This window comes from Lineus longissimus, chromosome 1 (assembly GCF_910592395.1).
Source record: "Lineus longissimus chromosome 1, tnLinLong1.2, whole genome shotgun sequence".
Taxonomy (NCBI): Eukaryota; Metazoa; Nemertea; class Pilidiophora; order Heteronemertea; family Lineidae; genus Lineus; species Lineus longissimus.
In genome coordinates, this window is record NC_088308.1 from 26,322,035 (window position 1) to 26,344,904 (window position 22,870).

The 22,870-nt window shown below is 41.0% G+C and overlaps 3 protein-coding genes across 5 annotated transcripts; 2 read left to right on the forward strand and 1 right to left on the reverse strand.

The window, feature by feature from the left end:
- Positions 1–143: 143 nt before the first annotated feature.
- LOC135503613 (AP-5 complex subunit zeta-1-like) lies at positions 144–7,359 on the reverse strand. The gene is made up of 17 exons (XM_064797248.1): positions 7,280–7,359; positions 6,797–6,931; positions 6,260–6,443; positions 5,794–5,938; positions 5,249–5,416; positions 4,660–4,884; positions 4,341–4,378; positions 4,032–4,194; positions 3,456–3,718; positions 2,961–3,127; positions 2,555–2,641; positions 2,246–2,368; positions 1,863–1,995; positions 1,482–1,673; positions 1,058–1,209; positions 755–802; positions 144–431 (listed from the first exon to the last, which is right to left on the reverse strand). Exons 1-17 carry the CDS (start codon positions 7,327–7,329, stop codon positions 356–358), a joined length of 2,349 nt encoding a protein of 782 aa, XP_064653318.1. The 5' UTR covers positions 7,330–7,359; the 3' UTR covers positions 144–355.
- Positions 7,360–7,538: 179 nt separating this feature from the next.
- Positions 7,539–12,025, forward strand: LOC135503622 (metallophosphoesterase 1 homolog). Of its 3 annotated transcripts, none has more exons than XM_064762396.1 (9): positions 7,539–7,672; positions 7,977–8,127; positions 8,471–8,587; positions 8,932–9,094; positions 9,423–9,560; positions 9,833–9,976; positions 10,224–10,274; positions 10,488–10,668; positions 10,866–12,025. In XM_064762396.1, exons 2-9 carry the CDS (start codon positions 7,988–7,990, stop codon positions 11,054–11,056), a joined length of 1,125 nt encoding a protein of 374 aa, XP_064618466.1. In that variant the 5' UTR covers positions 7,539–7,672; positions 7,977–7,987; the 3' UTR covers positions 11,057–12,025. The 3 variants fall into 3 exon arrangements, with proteins under 3 accessions (XP_064618466.1, XP_064653331.1, XP_064618474.1); XM_064797261.1 differs by having other exon boundaries at positions 7,539–7,640; XM_064762404.1 differs by lacking the exon at positions 7,539–7,672 and adding an exon at positions 7,814–7,888.
- Positions 12,026–14,313: 2,288 nt separating this feature from the next.
- LOC135494721 (neurogenic differentiation factor 2-like) lies at positions 14,314–19,448 on the forward strand. Its single transcript, XM_064782974.1, has one exon. It carries the CDS (start codon positions 14,682–14,684, stop codon positions 15,510–15,512), a length of 831 nt encoding a protein of 276 aa, XP_064639044.1. The 5' UTR covers positions 14,314–14,681; the 3' UTR covers positions 15,513–19,448.
- The last annotated feature ends 3,422 nt before the right edge of the window (positions 19,449–22,870 follow it).

Genomic DNA, 22,870 nt, shown 5'->3' on the forward strand with positions numbered 1-22,870 from the left:
TGCAATGTGAGCACTACATGTATATGTCAAAGGTGTTCAATTCGTAAAGGAAGATTTGATGCATTGACAGCCTCCTGAAGTCCTAAACACTGGCTACGTGTGTGTAACATTGACAACGTGATGAACCAACAACAAGGTATATAAACAATATGGACAATTTATTCACAGCAACAAATAAACCTCTACAGTTTCATAACAAGGTGAGCAGAGACTACAGAGACAATAGAACCTCTACTGATATTTTCAGATACATCCATCTCACAACTTGTTTTCAAGTGAACTTAAAAGTCTTTTCCTATTAGCACCAAGAGCATGTATAAGCACCACTGATTGCAGGAATCAAGATAGAATTCGATTATTCGATGCCTTTCTTTAACACAGACTTGATCGTTCGTAGCAGAACAGGAATGGATGCATAATCTCTATGACACCTAGAAAAGAATGGGCGAATTGAAGATTTGTTGAATAAGTTATAATATTTGCAGTTTGCAGTGCAACTCCGAGAGGGATGTGACATCTGCAATTCAAGTTTTTCACTGAATTGAGATAATGACTCTCTGAGACCTGCTTATCTTCTCCACATTCTGGATCAGTTGTTTGATCTGTCAAACAATGTGGGTACTTCTTTTAACTAACAAAGCTGAAATGAAACTTATGAAGTCAGTTGTGGAAATTGGCAATGGACAAAAAGAGTTTTATGTTGATCTGCCTTCAATCGGAGAGTTTTATGAGGAGCCAGGAAAGGTTTACTTACTTGGAAGTTTCAAATCCAGGTGGAGGATTCAATATCACTGATGCAACACTGGAAGCAAATACGATCGTTTCAAAAGTTACCAAGCATTATGTACAGGGCACATGCTCGTGAAAAATGAAATGTTTGGGTCATTAGAATTACTTTGGCTTGGTATGTTGCACTACTTTAAAAGACTATGCTAGCAAGGAGAATGCTAGCAAGGATCAAGATCATGTACCGAACACATTTAGGGGCATACTCAGACTGCGTTACAGGTACCAGACATAATGAGGAAGCAAATTTAACATAGATACATATACTAACTTTGGCAGTCTAAGTAAGTTGATGAGATCATTAGCGCGGTCAGATAAAGTATGCCGGCTCTCCTCCTCCAGGTTACCATCAAGATGTTGCTGGCTGATCTTGGTCAGGCATAACATCACACGTGGGATGATGTCCTGACACCGCGATGACAGCTGCAAGGAAGAGAAGAGTCTGAATATTGACCATAGAAAACTAGACAGCCACTCTCACTGAAAATTATCCCTCACCTCATACCCCATATAACAGATTTAAGGTTTCAACCATCATATACCAGGTTCGATGGTATATCATTCAGCATTTCCCAAGCTAACTGCTCCTTTCTTGCAAATTCCTTTAGGAAACAGTCTTTGGGGCCTGTTGTCAAGAACCTAGCAGTATTCTCCTGACTGAAACAATTCTTCACCTTCCAAGTGTCAACACATACCTTGGCCAGAGTTGTCATGATAACCACCAATAGCCTGACCGAGTAAGGTGCATCTTGTTCAGTAGAAGCACTCTGGAGTAAGGCGGAAATCTCATATGCTAAACATTCCAATGTCTCATAGTATTTCGAAACAATCTCTGGTGTGCACTTTTTGTCATAGTCTTCAGATAGGTATTCTCCAACTATCCAAATCTGAAAAGAAGTTTATTCATCAATGAAGTAAAATATGCCTGACAAATGCAACCCAACAGGGACCACATTACTCTATTAAATACTACATTGTGGACAAATTTAAGAAAATGGTCCTTCTCCGACATTGCTTTTTCAACACAGACCGTATTTTTATTGAGTGAGGAGGCATATGCCATCTTGTTCACTTACCATATGAACAAAGAAGTCTTCCTTGCCCGAGATGTTCCTCAATGACCCCACATACTCTATGATCTCGTTATGTTGTTCCATGAGAAGCTTGGGGTACTTCTTGAACAGCTCGACTAGGTACTCAGACAAGAGACTGAAAGATAAAGAGCAGAGTCTTTAGGGATAAGATTTTATGTCGTGTTTCCTTGAACATTTCCTAAAGGCCCACGACTACTTCTGAAGCTTTAGAGAAACCCTGCCGAACTGCAGCAGTGATATGCCTTGAGAATGCCATCATGGAATCCCTCTCTCACGTACAGTATTCCTAATAATCAGACCTGATATGATTCCACTTATCCCCTCTAAAGGTAAGATACCACCACTGAATGCTTGAGCTTACCTACCTTCTGACCTCCTTTCTATAAGACGGGACATCATAAATTAGGCCGACTCTCTCTAGGATGATTGGAACAAGCAGACTAGCCAGGGCCTGGTCTCCTTCCTCCAAAACCTCACTGAAGTACAGCCTGAAATAGGACATGCGTCGAACAATAGAGGACAATGTAAGGGCATACGACTCATTGAGCAATCTTTATAGTCTGAGAGCTGGCCAAGACAAATCAACAATTGATCTAAAGCGTTTGTTATAACAACCTCTTGTTGGTATCAATTTTTAAAGGCCGTGTCTGAAGAACCAAAATATCTCTGCTTACCTCAGCATGACAGGTACTATTTGAGCACAGACTAACACTCTTGGTTGCTGCTGCATACCATCTAGTGCACTGTAGAGGATATCCAACCTAGGAAAGGAAAAGATGCAGTATAGTGATAAAGAAACGAACAAGGAGATGTGATGATACCAAATCTAACTCTAATTCAATCAAAAACTAAAGAAAAATCAAAACTTGAAGCAGAAGAAAAATAAATCTCTCAAGTGAACAAAATTCTTACATTTTCCGATAAAATTAAAAAAAATAATCACAACAATAAAAACAGCATTCTAAAAAATCAATAAGTGTCACATCTGAGATATTGTCTCTTAGTTTATTGCGTGGTGGACCTGAGAAGTCTACAAGCGACTTGTGTCTTAGCCTTAAATGTGAATCAGCCACATCCTACCTGTCCACTGTGTCGCCATGTCCTCCTTCATTCCTCAAAATGAAGTTAAACCAAGGCTTGTACTTTGGATTCTGGTAGGATTCCATCACCTTTGGGATGTTACATGTCTTAAGGCCTATTTCTAATGCAGCTGACAAACAGGGTAGATCCAACAATGTGTGAAGAACCTGTAAGGTAGAGGTTTGATTTAGATTTAGCTTCAGATGAATGCGAAGTGCCAGTCATTGAGCCATATTTGCTCATGACTATCTCAGCTTTTAGGACCAACTCCCCTCGCAATTGACTTCTTGGTCTGACAAAGGCAGCTTAATGCATTACCCATAGGACGAACTTGGGATGGTTTTCAGTCTCTTCCTAAAGTACTAGTGGTCCATACAATGCTTGGACAAGGTTTCCATGTTTCCCAAAGGATCATCTTACTATCTTTAAATCTCATTGCAGCAGGCAAAGGAACACTACTTTTTCTGCTCTTTGTTCAGTTTTGTGACTGCCTACCTCAATAGCTGCAGTGGGGGCCATCAAGGCTGGGACAATTTCCATGAAATCCCTGGCATATGTTCTCGGCTGCCAAGCCAGCATCTTCAACACGTTCGGGAAGTATTTCTGTAAAATGTTTGTCTCAAAGCAGATCTTCTCAAGGTTATCCCGGATGAAGGTCACGGTATCAAATATTACCGTGTGATCATGTAGGTGTCTTGGTAAAACTTTATCGAAGAATTGGTCATAGAGCAGTTGGGGGTCATACACTACTGTTTCACCTGAAGAAGAATCGTGCCATTGAAAATAAAGGACATATATATAGATAAATGATAATGAGGATCAAGGTGAATCTTGCTTCCTCGGATGGGAATTCCAGCTCCAACGCTATTCCTTCCATGTGTAACCAGCTACAGTGCATACTGTTAGCGCATTCAGCTCCAATGCTATGCCATGATTGTGTTAAAAGCTGTAGTTCATGCTGTTACTGCAAAGTCAACCTTTACGAGATAGTCCCGTCAGGCCGGGGTCCAGCTGTTGGCTATACTCATCAACATAGTGACATTGCTTCAGTGCAGTAGTAAACCAACTTACTATGATTAAGGAAGAACTGAACGACCCCAAGAAGTGGTAGAGGACTAGCCGTATCCTTAGTGTCTCTTGCCTGTACGCGCTTGATGACATGGATCACTCGAGGCACCAGGCTTGAATCAGTCTTACAGAGCAGATGAAGGATTCGGATGGACTCATTCAACGCCTGAAATAAGAAACAATTAATATCAGCACATCTGTAGTATGTTGCCTGTGGTTATAACAGTAAGTACAAGTTTTTACAGGAAGCATCATTACACTTGCCTGCTATTCATGCGTAATCATCAAAACATGGAATGGTTTAACACTTACACATTGTTGGACAACAGCATCCTGTGCTACCTTTGCCTCTGGAAAATAAACAGTATACTGTTAAATCACGCAATCATTCACCCGAGCTTATTCTGGTCATGTGAAGCACTTTTCAATAACCACTTTGTCCAACGTCATAGTTTATCTCCCATATCCCAATAGGCAGTATTGTCCACATAAATGATAGTACAGGAGAGCAAATTGTTGAGTGTCTTTTCCATGTCGTGCATCTGAATTTAACTTTCCAAGTTAAATTAGTACAATACAGTCACATATTACAACTTGTAAACTGAACAAACACAGAAATTTGCTTCCGTACTTCTCTCTGATTGATCTATTATCCTGAAACAATACTCCAAGGCCTTTTCCTTTAGAACGTTGTCTGTATTGAATGTCCCCGATATCCTCTTTTGTTCCCCAGGGGGCACTGGAGTGAGTGACAATGGACTGCCCCCAGGACATGATGGAAGAGTGTGTAGTAACCAGCCATAGAGGGCCGAGAAGCTGTGGATGTTCATGATCTGGTCATCAGTGTAGTATTGGCCTGGAATTGAACGCAAGATTTTCATCAGTGTCAGTGATATTCGAGGTTGTGACTTTGTCAGATAGAGCTGTGTTGGAACGTGATTGTGACAATTTCTAACTCTCTTGAGTCAAGCAAGACGACATATGAAGACCACTCTGTGTTTGGCATTATTTGACGACAAATTTTGATGCAAGAGGTTCATTCAGATACACACTGATCATTCATTGTATTCAAGTAATTCAACTGAGAAGTCGAGAAAGAGTCTAGATAGAGGGATGGGCTATAGAAATATCCCAAGTCACTAATCACTTAAATTTGATGTGTTCCAGCTGTCAGTGAGATGAATTTGGGAAAGTTGTGATCAGTTTTGAAGAACACCTACCAATGTTAAGCACTGTAAAGAAATCCCTTGTGACACCTCCATCTATTTCTGTGACACTATCCCTCTGTTCACTCTTGAAGAAGCCCTTGGAGTATGGGTTATTGCCCTGTAGCGTGCTGGCCTTGTGTAGCCATTCGGCTATCTGGGAACTGATTACATGCACCTGATCTGAAATGAACCATGGAATCGATGAAATGTTCAAAATACCAGGTGGAACTCATAATCCATCAATTTTCTGAACAATTTAGTTGTATGAGCCATGTTTCTCTTTCTCTCTTTTGGTGTGATGTTATGTGGTCTGAAGATTATGGAAGCTAGCATGGTTGTCTAATCTAACAGCAACAGGCTAAGGACCAGTGTCGTTATCTCATGCAAAGAGGGCGAGGATGAGACCCATATGCCAAATTTCCACTCGCCTGCATTAGGTTATAAAAGTGTGTGCGGATGTCAAGCACATTGAGACAAATACTGCCCATATGTATTTATCAACAGAAAAGACAATCATGTATCATGTTCGAAGGTGGGACAATGATAGGCAGACCAACCTTTCGTTAGTAAGTGTTTATAAGAAACAGCGATTGCAGTAGCAAACACCAGGGAGAGTGATTGGGTTTCAAGGTCAAAACCTACAGTTGAAATCCAACGCACTATCTGCTGTAGAAGTTCACCATAGTCGCCATGTTTTGGTCCCTAAAATGTAAGAACAGGTGGTTACAACACCAGATTTAGCACACAATGGCATATGCGAAATCATTGAACAGAAGTGTCTGCCATTCTTGTCCTCATGGGTCAAGAGGAAGTAGTCCTCACATTTTGAAGGACTTAGGAGTTTACTATCAATTATTCTGAAACAGAACCATCACAACGTCCTTCATGGCTTCTTGATGAAAAGGTTTAAGGACTGGCACCTACATTTCATATAACATTAAAGCTTATTATTGGTGTAGTTGTGAAGGTTCAATCAGTATGGTCATTTACCCAATCGATGGAGGATGGGATAGGTGTACAAACCTGAAGAATAGATAGGTTCATAATTGCTGGTGCATATTTCTTGTGATACGGAGGCAGAACTTCTTTGTTACTGTCAGAGCATGGATTGTCTCGGAGGACTGCCTGAGATAGCGCTCGCAACAAAGGGCTACTGTTGGCACCATTCATCACACCATGTAGGTTATGAATGAGTTTCTCTGGAACCCTGTAAGTGGGATACATGTACATGCAAGTAGAAGAAATTGTAGTACAGGGTGTGGCAACCAACATGAAACTTTCCAGTGGACAATTCTCCAACTTTCCCTATTTAAACTGTCTTTTTTTCAACAAGTAAGCTTACTACAAGGACAGCATCATTTCAAGAACCTTAGTATGAAACAGGTCTTATCTTTTAGTCATGAAGAAGTGATGATATAAAGACTGAAGATATCATGCTTAGAACTTTCAGTTCTATCAGCTGATTCTATCCTTCATTTAAGTTCTGTTTTTGGTGTTTTAGTCAATGAACAACAACATTGGGACCATAACTTAACCTAAGGAAGCAAGTGCATAACTTACTCCACATCTGTTCTGCTTGAAAGTATGGAGTGTATTTGTCTTAAAGCATTGATGTAATCACTGGCAGGAGCTCCATGGGCAAGACTTGTCAGGACAACTTGGAATTGTTCCTCTATCTGTGGTTTGGAGAGGCCTCTGTTCAAAAGAATAGAATATCAATGTCTGCGAGGGCAAACGTTAAAAAGCCTCTGCACCAGTGGACAGTAGCCCAGACCCGCAATATTATGTAGGCATAGCCACAATCACAGGCCAGCAGGCTAGAAAACCGTAGATCCGACTATTAGTACACTGTGTAAAGATAGGACGAAACCTGTAGTTCGAGTAGGAGATGTCAGATCTGACAGATGGTATACTATTTCCGGACAACTACAAGTAACAAGTTCTTGGTGTACACAACAAATAAAAGCCAAATACACATAGGGTGGCGTTCCCTGGGTAATCCAATTTGAGAATACACTCATGCATTGTCAATTCAATGTATACCTGACTTGAGAACAGATATTTTCTACAGCGCTTCCACTTGTCATTTTCATAAATAGTTCGCTTCCGGCAACAAAACATTGTCTTCGGGTGCTAACACGGCCACTACTGAATGGCCAACGATATCTCCAGAACGACAATCCCAACGATGTCATCCGGGAACTTTCAAAACATTGTCTTCGGCAGCTAACACGGTCACTACTGAATGGCCAACGATATCTCCAAAACGACAATCCCAACGGTGTCATCCGGGAACTTTCAAGATGGGCGCCCCCATCAAAACAAAAAATTTATTATTTTTTTGAAAAAAGTGTATTTAGAAAATGATAGTTATTTCTATTCGGTTGTAAAGGCATTAAGATAAGTAAGTATCATGTATTAAAGGCATTAAGATAAGTAAGTATCATGTATTGCACCTGCTCTGATGGTATGGACTTGCATAGTATTCGTGCATTTTTAACATTTTGCTGTTCAAAAAATGTAGCTGCCAGTGCCATGTGATGTACTGTACATGCATTGCATGCTGTAGTGTAATGTAACAAGAGCTCAGTGTAACAAGAGCTCAGTTTGCCCCCCACTCAACCACGCTGAATTGGGGAAGCTTTTTCACAGGTTTAATAGGTTGGATAGCCGACCATTTGTTCCAATTTCTACTGATTGTTGTGCTGATTTACATTACTTACAATTACATTTCTTTCAGAAACATTCAAAATGCGACGACTACTCATACCAAGAAATGTTTCAAGAAAAAAGTTGTTGTTGGCGTCAGTGATTTGCTTCTATCTCTTCATAAGTGAAGTTCTGGTCTACTATATACAGAGTTTGCGGTGGCCTGCCATACCTTCAACTGGGTAAGTTTCCGTTGTTTCAGGTGCTGTTTATTGCAGTCATTGTTGGGCCTGCATGTATGACTTCAATCTTTATCTTCAACTACTCATGATTTGATTGAAATGTTCTTTCAAAGATGTAACATTCGTCATGAGATTAGTACAATACAATACACTTTTCTCTGTCCTAAGCTCCAGCGTTAAGGCAAAACTCAGGTCTTGTTCTCGTACTTTGAAAAGGCTCATGACTGTAATCTCAAAGACTCTTCTTTTTGATGCACCTTTTGACAATGTAGTTGTGGTACACATGGGAAGTATTTTCTTACACTAGTTGCATCCTAATCAAAAACTTATTTGTTTTTTCCAGTGTGAAAGAGGATGAGTTAAAAGTGTTGTTTGTTGCTGATGCACAACTTATTGGCCATAGCAATGAATTTAAGACAGTTGGCCCTTTTGGGTTTGTGACAAGAAGGGACTCTGACAGGTAGGCATGGTCAAATAAGTTAATGAACCAATTCTCTCACAATAAATGTTATTTCAACTGCAGTCTGCCTCTGTATAGTCAAATCTGGTGAGCTGTTGAGCATGGGGTGCCTCTGTCCAGTCAAATCTGGTTAGTCGATTAAACCTAGTAAGGAATAGAATCAGTTGAGATTTCAGGTTTGATTTGACTGCCCTGAGGGACCAGATCAGAACTGTGGCATTTTAGAATGTCTGTATTGGGAAAGAGATATTATTAGCCTTGTGAAGAAGGGATTTTGAAGCCCGACAAAGCCTTATGTCTGTACCGTTAAAACATTTCACCATCAATACATTCTTTCAATTCAGATATCTGCATAAAACATTCAACCTTGCCTACAGCCATGTCCAGCCTGATGTAGTGATATTCATGGGAGATCTCTTGGATGAAGGAAGCATTACTACCAATGACAGATATGAGGAATATGTCAACAGATTTTATGCAATATTCCAAAAAGCTAGGGAGAGCAAGGTAGGCCTTGGCCAGTGGGCACTCAGTCAAGTGAATTTGGCCAGTTCCCTACTACACTAAGTAGGCTCTTTTTGAGGGGCAGGCTGGAACTTACTGAGTATGATGTGGTCCTTCTATTGTTAGATACTTGTCCATTGTCAGAGGATAGTACACTGTCTAGATGCCTACTTTGCCTTGGTTCAGTTGAACTGGCTTTGTCGAGCAGGTGCAATCTGTCATCCATGTGAAGAAAACACTTCAGTTGTCATCTGTTCTGTGCTACCTGATTTAGAAAAGAGTGATCTCCTAATCGCCTCTATTTCAATTTGTTTTATCTGCTGGGTTACAGATGATCTTTCTCCATGGTGATAATGATGTAGGGGGCGAAGGATTGGATATGAAAACTGACGCTAAAGTTGAGCGATTCGAAAAATACTTTGGACCTATTGCTGGAGTAGTGACTGAAGGATCTGTAGACTTTGTCAAGGTTGGTTGAGTTGTTTTCATAGTCTGGATACCAAACCAAAGAAATCTTGACAATAAATTGTTTCATTCATGAAGTTCTTCTATGAGGAAATTCCCCACTTTGTAGCTGGGTTAAATATGGACCACACTTCACATTGAAGTTGACTAACACATTGAGGCATTCAGAATATGCAGAGTTGGTCGAAAGGTGATCAGTAATTGCCTACTTCTGTTCTCTGAAACCGGATTAATTGCATTCACTTTGAGTCAATAACTTTGGTTTTCAAATTTCAGATCAATTATGACTTTCCTGATCGATATGCTGATGAGAAGTTGATGGAGCTTAAAAGAATAACTGATGAAACAAATAAAAGACATTTCAAAATAGTTATCAATCATCAGAGTGTATTCAAGAGGGCACCATTTCAGTTCAAGCCAGTAAGTTGATAATATTAATCTATTCAGAATATCCTGACTTTCATCGTTTTATACTCCCTGAATCAAGATTACTGTCTTCTGGTGTAGATTTGGAAGGGCAGGGGTTTTTGAAATAGCAAAGAAAAGGGCAGGGTTAGCGCACATTTGTAATAAAATGCATTTTCTAATCGAAATCCTGTCAGTTCCTTTTCTTTCATCCATTATTTCCTTGAGTTTCGATATCATCAAATCTTCTTGTCTCATTCAGGTGCTTGACATGGTGGTGCCAAACCTGCTTTTCGCTGCACATGAACACACTGTAAGTATTCCATGTTGGCAAAAACCGGTGTTGAAGTAAAAGGTTTTTGATGTCCGCATTCTCAATCTTACCTTGAGGTTTAAGGGCTGATTCCTTCTGTGAACTCGTTTACACTGTGGCATAGTGTTGTCAGTCCAGTAGTTATGTCCTTATTCCACATAACACAATTCTTTCGGTAAAACTAATCATTTTGTGTTGTCTCGTCCTTTCCAGAGTCACGTGATAGAATGTTGGAATTGTTACCTGGGTGGGAACAATCGTGGTGGTTGGGCCAAACCTGAAGATGTGGTAACTGTGGATATGAAGGACCTTAAGATGCTGAGAGAGATAGTCGTACCCACATGCAGCTATAGGATGGGAGTGCCTGACATGGGCTATGGTGTCGCAGTCATAAGTATGCTACACTCAAAATCTCATCTGAACTCGTTGGAAGTGCCAAAACCAGTTTTTACCTTCGTAAAAGGAGACATCCTAAACCCTCAGGAGTATTGCGTCTGAAGAAAAGAGAAGCCCATTACACCCAGTTTAACATCTGTCCCAATTGCCATTTAACCTGTCAGTTGTAATAGTAAAACATATTTTCTATTGCAGATAAATCTGGTCTGGTGAAGTACACAGTCCTGTGGTTGCCTCATCGATACACAGTCCTCTACTCATATTTTTTCTTTGTCACTGTCATCATTCTTGGCTCAGGAGCCTACTACTTCTTCATTAGTAGGACATCAACTCAGCACAGACACTGGAACCAGGCTAAGCTGAAATCTACCAAGTTCTCTGTCTAAATTTAGTACGGCAAATCGATACATCAAGTTCTGTGATACGAACAATAGCACCTGCACTGCACTTCATTCATGTGGAGGTTCTTCATGGGTCCAAACCTTTTCGAATCAGTGTGGTAGATCTTTGTATGAATGAGATTTACAGAATTGATGATTGGAAACTTATAATTTGACTCATTTCTCTCTTGAGCTTGGGATGAAAAAGGTCATGTATATAAATGTCTGAAAAGGGGAGAGATTTGACTTACTAGAGGGGTTGGGTTTCAGGACCTTTGTAGAGCCAAAGTCAATATTTGTGGCAGAGAAGTTGAATGTGTCAATAGTTTGTTTTTGGCATATCATGATCTTCATATTGTATTTGTGATATTGATTGTGTTGTGTTGTTGATCTAGTTGAAGACAAAATGAAGTACTTGACTGTACATGTATTGTGGCCTTGCCAACCAGTCCAGTGGCCATTGTTCTGTGCAGTAATTATTGTGTTTTCATTGTCTCTTTGAGGATATTATTTGTAGGGACTCCAATAAAAGTGAGATCGAACAGTGCTGCTAATTCTGTATATTTACAATAAAAGTTGTCCTTTATGTATGTGGACAGTATGGCTGTTTTGTTTTATGGCCATGCTTATTGTGCTTGTGTATAGTGAATTGTTAGAAATATGGTAGAATTTTTACACTCTCTTATTTAACTTTAATGCAGATTAAGCCTTTTTGTAATAAAAAAGTAATCAGTAATGATGATTTCTCTTGATTTCCTTTGGCAAAACTACCAGACTGACAAGTTGGTTGTTACATTTACCTTTCTCAATTGCCAGGTCTGGTGAATTTAGTATCGTATGAGGTTCCACATTTCTCTCTGCTTGTAGTATTATTGTCATGTGTCTGCTGAATGGACCAACCAAACCCATCAATTTTCATTGCATTGTATGGTAGTGCCATCTGTAGCTGGTAACTGTAACTACCTAACTCGGGAGGTTCCTCCTGCTCTGGGTGATATGAATAAAGAGTAGTAAATGCTTTTATCTAGAACTCCATGTACATTTACACTTGGCCTTTCTGTACAAAATTGAAGTAAAAGCATTTGCTAGCCTTTATTCATATCACCCCATGACTACGTCATCAGACGATCTCTTGTTTCGACCCGACTGTTTCCATAGCCAAAGCAAAGAAGAAGTCGAGAGTAGACAACAAATTTGGCCAAATTTCCATCTCGGAAGTTTTGGAGACATCTGGTGCAACCATGTCCCTTGTTCCTATGCCGTCTTTCTAGTTCTCCTTTGAATCTGTGCTACTCATCTCTAGTCTGTGGGGACATATTCAACACTCCTTGGCTGACACTGCTGGGAGCAAGCAGCTAGTAAAGTGCCAAGTGGGTTCAACCCCCCTGGTTTAACCCCATGCCTTATGCGATCGAATTTGACGGGCTCAAGATTCATGAATAGATCTGTTGTGTACTTGAGTGCCTGTAACTTCATTGCATCATTGCATTCATCCCATAGTAACATGATCATCGGAGGACAGAGCAGCCTAGTCGAGACCCTCCCAACACCTGTTTGAAATTCCAGCCAGCCACTCCTATTGATTGTGCTTGGCTGTGGTTCCTGCACGAACTATCACATTCTTATATCAATATTCATAGATTGCGATCAATATCAGGCAAGTGTGGTAACTTGGCCATATTTACTCAACACCGGGTAAATAGAAGGCGACAGGTGGAGGCGACAGCACAGGTGTTCAGGCCGAACACGGATTAACCCCCAGTGTCCAGCCACGATGATGTACCCTAACTCAAACAGCCAAACAAACCTACCACGTTTGAGTGCGACGGGACGAGACCGGTCCACTTCGTCTGGAGTGTACACTGACAGCGAAAGTGGAGGGACAAATGTCGTAATTAAAGGGACAAGATTTTATCCAATCATCAGGGGCAGGGAACCTGGGGCAAGAATTTGAAATAAGCTCATCAGTTAACTTTTTAGCAAGAAGAATGGCGTTTCTTTTCCGCTGGTTGGTAAAGAGAGCATGGAACGGACAACGACGTTCCAGGGACGACGTCCGAACGCGTGAGGTCTGCCTTGTCTCGGGAAGGCCTGAGTCAATTGAAGATAGTGAGAGTCTATCCGCGACTGATGAGTGATTTTCGTTAAAAAATAACAACTATCCTCCCTTTAAATAGAGAACCGGCTGTGTTCATTGAGTCACTAAGGACTGTATCCAGGATACTGCTATTGCTAAGAGTAAATCGACGTAGCCAGGGCAGGTGGTTGATGGCGTTCAATACAGCTGGATTCTGTCACGTTTCCTCTATGGTAATCTATGGAGATTATTGAATCAATACTTACTATCAAAGGACTCGTGCCCATGGTGCCCGGATTAATAGCCGCATCGATAAAATAGTTTCAAGTCGTTCACCATTCACGCCGGGAGACAATTGGATTTGTCGCAAGGAGCAGGGTCAGCTGGGGTAGATTAGCCCGGCATCTTGAGACAGTTATCATCCCATTTTGAATTACTATGACCGTTGGTGAAATATGTATTTAGTTGCAGACCTCACAAAGATTTTTCTCATAGTATTGAATCGCGCCACTAGAGATGGTTGAGAATCAGAGCGGGAATGTAATGATGTTTGGTGACCTATGTGAGTTCTCAAACAGTACTTTTCTATTACTGGTGCCCTAAAATGGACTTTCGAGAGAAAAAATAAAATGCTATTAAAATTTCAACTGACAAAGACAACAACAGAATGAGCTGATGAGTCAAATTATTAATTGTCAAGTATAGCCAGTATCGACTGCGGACACTGTGTTGCTAGGCCAGCCAATACCAATCCTAATTATATTCCTGGAGCCGCAATTAATTAGAATCTATGTCACGATCAGTGTCAATTGATTTTGCATTTAGACAGATGTTGAAATGAAAAGACTTGAACAAGACTGCTTGAGTTACAGGAAATTCTCATTTAGCTGTGGGGAGAACAGGTGGTGATATCGGATAGAACGCGCTCTGTGAGACGCTCGATCGTTCATTATCACAACCAGAGAATGAAAATCGACCATATACGGTTGCCCAACTCTAATGAGGAATTTTGTATGTTCATGTTAATCCATATCACACTGTTGATTTTGTTCGGGTTTGTTTCTCAATAATATCGGCGCCTGTTGAGAGTTAATAATTTCTGGTGGCCTGAGGTCAGAGCGAGCAGACGATAACCAACGTCCCCACCCCATTGAAAGAGCCCGCCACTCTACGCCACAGGATTGGAACGGAACACCTGGTCTTTCTATTATTCTGGGTCACACAAAAGTCGAATAAAACACCGGTTTTTGGATTTTAATATGCCATTGTGATTAACGTGGAACATCATATTCATAAACTGCTAGATGCACGAAGAGGATCTTGTGCAGCGATTGGCAGCCTAGCCCTGGAGCATGGCATGATATTTATATACGCTGCCTGACTGAGCTCAATAGTCGCCTGGGAACTTAGTCGCCGATAAATATCACGCATCGCAGGAATTCTTTAACATAGAACATCTGGCCGTCGAGCTGTGTTGTGGAGTATTATACATAAAGTACAGTGGAAATTAGTCGATAACAGGCAGTGGAGAGCAGTGGTGGTGAGCGGTGCACTATGGCTGCCCTGCAGGAATCCACCTGTGCTTCTTTAGACCTGCGGTTGGATACTCCGCCATCTGATTCAGATCACAAGGAAGCAAGGCCAAGGAAAAACAAACGAAAGATGAGTGAACCGAGACGTTTAAGTGACTTCAGTGTCAAGAGATTCTGTCCTGAGACTGATAGCCGAGGGTCGTCCCCCGATCCGCGCTATCAGGGTGATTGTTCCTCTGTGGACGGCGACGGACAACCGGATTCACCAGAACCTGTGAACTTTGTGAAAGGACCTGATGGAGAGTCTGAGGAGAGTTTGGAGCGTCCACCATCAGGGATGTTCCCTCACGGACACCTTTACCAATACCCTGCATGTGTGCCGTTTCCTCCTGGGGCGTTTCACCCTTACACCGCGGAGATGATGCACGCTAATCAACTCCATCACGAACGAACGCCGTCCTCCTTGCTGGACAGAGCTGGAGCGTCGAGCGCAAACTCCTTTTCTCAGGATGTCCTCAGTGAAAATGGGGACCGATGTGGACGCAAACAACGAAAAAACTACAAAAGTATGACAACCGAGAGAAGGGTTGAAGCCAACGCCAGGGAGAGGACGCGTGTTCATACGATAAGTGCCGCATTCGAAAGTCTCAGGAGAGCAGTTCCGTCCTATTCTTACAACCAAAAACTGTCAAAGTTGGCCATTCTTCGGATAGCTTGCTGTTATATTCTGTCTCTGTCACGGTTAGCTGAGAAGGACTACAGTAGGGACCAGAGTCGTCCTCCTTTCAGTGAGTGTGTGGACCTGTGCACGCGGACAATTCAACAGGAGGGCAGGGCCAAGAAGAGGCACTGACATCTGTCTCATTCGGATTTTACGCTTCGAACAAATTACTTGATGCATTCATTTGTTATCATGCTGGATTTGTTGGATTGTTCCTCCAGCACTTTTGAGGATTTATATACAGAAATTATACTCGTGATGACTGAGATTCATCTTCTTTAGACGTGGGTGTTAGTGGGTGGAAGTGCTGTCAGCGCATGGACCATTCTGTGCTATTGTTTCGTTTGTGTTACTTTTTTGCCAGTTATACCAAAGATTCCATTTGGAGAAGCTGATCTCAAACTTTGCATACATACACTTTTATATTTCGGCTCATCATCAGATAGTCCCCATGGTTCATAATTGACTTGAATCTAGACAACCAACGTTTTCATCAGTCATATTGTACATCTGAAGATAGTTAGGGTGGGGTCATGGTTAAGTTCGCCGATTTGGCGATTTGTTTTGTGTCGTCCCTGGTTTTGTCATTGGTGAGTTATCAGTTTTTTTGTGTCACTTTTAATGTCATGAAAAGAAAATTCGTCAAGTACACCGTTCTCAGTCAGATGCTATAAGTGATGTGTACAGGTCACACGTCGAGTGTACGGTTGTTCTCCGTGTCAAGAAAAACACGTCCCTAACGTCGAAACCAACCTGGGCTGGTTACGTGTACTTGTATCAACGCGTATCAAGCGTCTTGCGACGGTGTGTGAAAGGAATCATGGACTCGTTTCTCTCATGGAGGCCGATAGTCATCTTTCATCCATTTCATGAACTCCTGTTTCAGTGAATTCTTTCAAACTGATTAACCTTATAAACTCACCTTTTCCATGATATCGAAGATATACATGTACATGTATTATATTAAAGCCATCGAAACCGCTATGTTGCCCTGAAAAAGTTATCATGAAAGCCTGGCAGTCTCGCTGCGTGAACCGATAAACAAGCACCACTTGAAAAGATGATTCTGTAGCAACTTGTCGATTGCAACCTGTTATATCGCATGGTCGGAGGAAAAAACCTCAGTCTTTGGGAGCAATTATTGGAATCCTTCGGGAAGAGCTCGTCTGGGAGGCGGGCTTTTTAATCATAACGTGTCATCATGATGGGAGCAATACCTCTTTCTTCTTTAACGCACATTTTTCGATCGGCCCCATCCTGAGAAAATCGTATACCAAAATCGCAAAATATCGAGAGGCAGAGAATATGGTTATGCAAGGGTGACTGAAAGTGATCCATAGGACGATACTTCTTCTGACATGAAGAAGCGCGTGAAATCTCCTTTCACATTCAAGTATAGGCCAAGTATTTTTATGCCTTATTATGGTAAACAGGTTCCATTAGTTTTTTTCTTACTAATTTGTATCCAGTATATACAAAATCTAGACCTCATTACCCGCGTTTAGAACTCCATGTGCACACACGGTGATATAATTGGGCCGAGACAATAGAGTGATAATAGATGTATGTAGTTACAGGTCAAATATAATAATTTGCCAGATGGTTGTCAACATTAGTTGGTGTCCTGTAGGTCAGCAACCACGATGTTTAAAGTCACTTTTTGAAATCTTATAGGATAAATTGTGATTGTTATAACATCTGCTTTATTACAAAGGTTCCAATGAGTCTCCCCTTGATTGCAGACAGCCTTCGTATCTGTCAGTTTTGATACCATTTGTCAAAAGTTTATCTCCTTTCTTAGAGTTCAGCATTCGTTGATCTATTTACAATTCCAAGATGATTACTTTGTAAGTTAGGTTTATCATATAAAAATTATCAGAGGTCAAGAATCTACATCGTGTATATATGTCAACCCAACGCTAACCTTGGTACAGGTTAATGCATTGATACGTCAGCCAGAGACGATAATAACATCATCATGAACACAGTCTATACCACACCAAAATCTATAGCCTAATATACAGAGTATAAGTAGAGGTAAACCATGTTTACATTTTACTGGCAGAAAAAATGCTCCCACCTGTTGGTCTCCTCTTATCACTGAATAGGTAAGATAAGCTTTTGGCAGACGTTCAAGCGATAGGTTGGTGAATTTGTAATTATTTGGCCGCCTTGCTCGATCAAATATTCCCTCACATTGATCAGAGTTGTTGTAGACAAGTGATCACCATTAAACAAATAGCACAACCCATAATTCTCCAACAATGCTGCATGCCGGCGTTTTAGGGTATTTGACTTCTGTCCTTTCGGCAACAGCTCTCTGCAAAATGAACGTCATCAGTGGTACAATACTTGTCAGAAATAAGGTCATTCCATCTTGAGTTCTGTTTCAGCGACAAAATGATGCAAATAGAACAATTCAAGTTTTTAAAAAATTTTGAACAGACTGAGCTGGTCAGCAGAGTAGCTTGACATTAGGTTTGACATTAGATTTCGCCAATCCCCCGAAACGCTAACGTGTACACCTATCGCATTGTTCGACCTCATGATTACGATTTCGAACAATAGGTTACGCGTTTACGTTTCGGGTTATTTGCTGAAACTCCCTAATGTGACTCACCGAGTACCTCTGACAAGGTGCGGCCACCGGCTGTTGCGCATCTTCGTATTTCGGTGGAGTAAAAACCCTGAATCTCTGGGCCACCTCAATTAATATTGAAATAAGAGGCGTCATCAATAGCTAAAAGTATTCAATCCGAAATAGATAATTGAAATTATGGCACCCATTATATCGCCTGATCGTTGGCATTTCGCCTAGCAACCAGTTACAATGAACCCTTGACTAAAGTAAGCTGTGCCATCAGGTCGGGAAAGCAAACAAGTTGAGTTTACTTTCTCATGCCAAGCAGCCTTCCTGTAGGCTTATATTTCGAATGCAGACATGTTGGCCAGGTGTACACCGGTGCTTCATTCGGTTTTATAGCACACTTAACAGCTCATGTATGTCAACTGTTCAAAATGTATTGTTACAACCTTTGCTTTGTAATCGAGATTTTGAATTGCCTTGTGCGGTTTTGAACACCTGTGCGATATTGAAGTCTCTTATTCACAAGATTCAAACTTCATGTATGGATGTTGAGTTTCCCTCATTATAGGTGTCGTCTGTAGGGTGTATGATAAAATCACCCAATACAACTGCCCTATGGCTAAACCATAATCAAATTACCGGTAGTATATAATGGATTGTTGCATTATTTCATACACCCCATAGTTTATAGAATGAGCGTTGATTGAAACCATGTATACTCAACCTTCACATTATCAAAAGTAAAAACTTGCCGTGTTAATTGACAGCAATATTGACTCTGAGGGAGGGTCAGGCAAGGGAACGTTCTTTGCTCGTGTTTATCCAACATTTAGTCGGTGTAATTGAAGCGGCGCGAATTTAGCCCAACTTTTGATGATGATGTTGCCGATGTGGCGGTTCGCTTTCTTCGAGTCTTTATTGTTTACGTTGTCAATTATTATTTCATGTGGTCATTCATTGTCCGTTTGGTGCCAATTATTCAATGTCAAAGCCAAATTGACTTATCCATTGTGCCATTTGAGATTGAAAGTATATACTGTAATTAGGCGGATTCAGTTATCCACCGGTTAGAGAATCGAAACCTTTTGTTGTTTGCGTTTGGTGCCGCTAGCCTTAAAGGTATAGTCCATCCGTGCTTTTTCTCTTCTGTAATATTTGTCAATTTGCCTCTTCCGGTATCTCGTTGTAATCATTGTGTAGACGGGATGGCATATCATAGGAAAACACCTGCATCTAGTATATGCGTCAATGTCATCAGATAAGTTATCTTATAGATAACGGTCACCACATCTGCTCCACCGAAATGCCACGGGACAAAACGTGCATGGAGATGTTGATATTTCACCAATACCCCTACATTCAGCATTCATAATTACTCAAGCTGAAGTTGAAACCTTTCATGGTGTATGTACTGTAACTGTCTTGAACTTTGTTCAAAATGACCGGCTTTAATATATTGTGATATATAAGTAAATAAAACTTCTATCTACTGACAAAACGCCTTGGTTCTTTCTATTTGCTACTACTGAAAAGTCGGTCAGGAGTCGTTGGGGCTTCCTGGATGACCACATCACTTGGAGGGAGGTCGCCAAGGCGGAACGTCGCGACTGGTCCTGACCGAGTTTCAAACTGGAAAGGTGAAGTAGAAATTGGAAGATTTTTACATGATGTGTATTATCAGGAATTCAATCTTGGAATCATCAAATAAGATAAAAGTGTACATGTTTACAAATGGGAAGTACAGGTGGGTCACATTGTCTCATTCCCTGAATGGTATCAGCATCAAGATCAACATAAATGACGTCAGATGCCTATCTATAACATGGTACCATCAACATTTCATCGTTTAGTGCAAACAATCACTAACCACTGCATGGGAGGCCGACTATAAAGGGACCATCCTGTCACCACAGTCTATTTCACCTTATTTTGAAACTGGATTGATGTATAATTGATGAAGATTATGCATTATGGTTTTTGTCATTTCAAAGATGAAAAGCTACATGGTCGTTTCACCCTACAAAGATCATGAAAACCAAATATATACTGTTGATGACACAAAGTATATCATGCCCTTCTTACCATGGAACGCTCTCACCAACTGTCACCAGATATCAAATTAACACATTGCAGTGATTGTTCGTTGGCTATTGTTCCGCCTGCAACCAGGGCTAGGAGACATATGCCAGCTTATTGTCAGGGCGCATAAAGCCACCATAAGCCTCAAGCCAGAGTAGACACATGTTGGGCATGAATAGAAAGAACTTCTCACTGAGATATTAATACCGCTGCTAAAAGGTTTTGTACTTGATAATCAATACAGTACACGTTTCTCGCCAGATGTGTTTCATGGAGTGTATTTGTTCTCCGAGGCACGTTAATCCAGAACGCTAATTTACTCCAGATTAAAATATAACAGATATATTCTTAATGTATTCCCAATCGATATATTCCCGCGAACAGCTGCCACATTTTCATGACATGCATCATGGCTTTTGAGATAGCAGACATCAGAAGTGCTCGGCAACAGTAATTGTGATTATCGTCCGTATGTTAGGAACCCGTAACATTAACTATACATGTATGTATATGTAACGGGTAAAATCAATTCATAGCTGCTGATATAAAATTTAATTAATTTCAAAACCAGTTTCAATGCAAATGTTCTATGTACGAACGACAACAGCTGTTGATAAATCTGAACATCGATTTCAGAGGCCTTTTTCTCATGTTCATTTATTGAAAACACGATGGCAATAAAAATGTTCTATGAATATTTAAGCCGAAGTTATCAACCCCCTTCAACGGGGAAACGGGATACCGTTTTTGTTTTTAAAGCGCAAAAAAACACCAATGAAACTCTATATACCATCGATATAGCTTATCACAGAGTCCGTCGTTCAACTGGCAATATTTTTATTCAAACTCAACAAGGACCCACTTGAGCGTATGAAATGAAAACATTCGCGGCCAGATGTCAACGGTGGTCCACAGAAACGGTCACAGCATTGACAAACAATTGAATATCAGTCGCCTGAGATGATTTGAAAATGTTTTGTATGCCCGACTCTGTTAGCTTGTAATTGTCATCTGCGGGACAGGTGTCCACTGAATGACTGGAATGGCTGACTCTTCCTCGTATGCAAATGAGACAGTCAATAGTTAGCATCGTGTATTGTCATAAGATGGAGTTGGCAGTTCTTTGGTGTGAAGTGGTGTCATTTGTGGAAGAGTCACAAAAAAACAGGACGATTTTTTAGTTTGATGAATATGGGTTTAATCTTTTTTGCAGGAGAGCCGTCTATGAAATGAGAGTCTATCCGCGCGACCTGACGGGTATATAAAAACTGACTGCGGCATGTTTCGATGCGACATCAAATTCAAAACGACACAGTACAGATAAAAATCTTCAAAACAAATACTCGGCTGCATTCCCTAAATAATGTTTTATGCAGATTCCTTTTTTCGGTTAATTTCTGATCGGGCCAACACTTGTTTTTGGTCAATGAAGAAAATGTGGTCAGTAATCGAGGACTTTTGAGGTTCCGCACCAAATGATTGCTAACTAGGCCTGCAATGGATGCTTCACCGTGCATGGCTAGCCTGGGAAACGGGAACATTGATTGAGATGAGGAGCAAAGGCTTTTCGATACACTTGTCGCCATGGTTACTCGAGAAAAAGCAACAGACACTATTTAATAGCCTAGGCCTTCAGCTCAGGCGGTGCAATATCAGGGGCTCAGGTGTCGATTACATGAAACGTGTGCAGTCTTAGTCGATAGGTTTGATGTTAATTGATAGATGTCTTATTCCACTTGAACGTTTTCCGCTGTGCCATAAGGCCGACGCGGAAAAACTTAGAGCGGCTCGAGCGGTTATTTACAATCAAATTTGACCTGCTGGTGCAGTTGGCGACTATACTGATACATCTGCATTCAGCCAAGCAGGCTAGTAGTTTCCCAATTTAGGCTATACTCGCTAGGGCCGAACACTGTTTTTTTGCGGCGCCGACCGCGCGCAGTAGCCGGAAAACGAGCATAACGGAGTGGAATCAGGCCTGCCTGTTCACGATCTTTTCAAGCTGATTTCGTGAATTGCGGTTAGGGATCATTCCAAGGCACTATCGCGAGTTCATTGATAATAATATTATAAAACTGAGGTGCCCAAATTCCAATCTACCACACAAGCTGGTCGAGTTGGCCTTCAGCCAAAGGCTAGATGTCGTCTGATCACCAGCTTGGCGCCTGTCAAGTGTTTACTTTGCCAAGTAAATTTTCGCATTAAATGCTGGGTTTTTTTTAGCATTTAATATATACGGTCATTTACATTCTTGAATTCATTGACCTAGAGATAAAAGGTACAAGGGCTTGGTTTCCAGGTGTTGACAGGCCAAAGGAAAGCATAAACTTTAGGGAGACCAAGGAACGCTCTATAGAACTAACACCGGCGTCTGCGCGTTGCAAGGGTCTTCCGACGATTCGGTTCCGACCAAGCTGTATTACAAAATGACAGACCATCCCCAATGTTCATTTAAGACCAATCAAAGATATAGTAATGTCCAAAGCCAAAATTTCGCCCATTAGGCTAAATACAGTCATAATTTGACGAAAACAGAAAACTTCTCGATTTCCGCTCCACCGCCAAGCAACGAAGGGATACTGGGGCACATTCTTCCCTTGACGCATCATTAAATCCGCGGCTGCATTCATCATAAACATCCTAGCCACCAGATAAATCATAATCACTCATAATCATGTCTGTCTTAGTTGAAAACCATAAAAAATCAATATGGCCGGCGGCCAAGCAGGCCACAACCGATGATCGATTATTGTCTCCTCGTGTTCATCAAAAGGAAATATTGATTGATTTGTTGAGTTTCTGAGCCTGTCATCAAATGATCGAC

Coding starts and splice junctions, on each gene's coding strand:
- LOC135494721 (XM_064782974.1), top strand. CDS start 14,682: ATGGCTGCCCTGCAGGAATCCACCTGTGCTTCTTTAGACCTGCGGTTG.
- LOC135503622 (XM_064762396.1), top strand. CDS start 7,988: ATGCGACGACTACTCATACCAAGAAATGTTTCAAGAAAAAAGTTGTTG. Junction 9,095..9,422: donor AAAAAGCTAGGGAGAGCAAG/GTAGGCCTTGGC, acceptor GCTGGGTTACAG/ATGATCTTTCTCCATGGTGA. Junction 10,275..10,487: donor TCGCTGCACATGAACACACT/GTAAGTATTCCA, acceptor CGTCCTTTCCAG/AGTCACGTGATAGAATGTTG.
- LOC135503613 (XM_064797248.1), bottom strand. CDS start 7,329: ATGAAAATGACAAGTGGAAGCGCTGTAGAAAATATCTGTTCTCAAGTC. Junction 2,642..2,960: donor CATGGCGACACAGTGGACAG/GTAGGATGTGGC, acceptor TTCCTTTCCTAG/GTTGGATATCCTCTACAGTG. Junction 1,996..2,245: donor TATAGAAAGGAGGTCAGAAG/GTAGGTAAGCTC, acceptor TTTATCTTTCAG/TCTCTTGTCTGAGTACCTAG.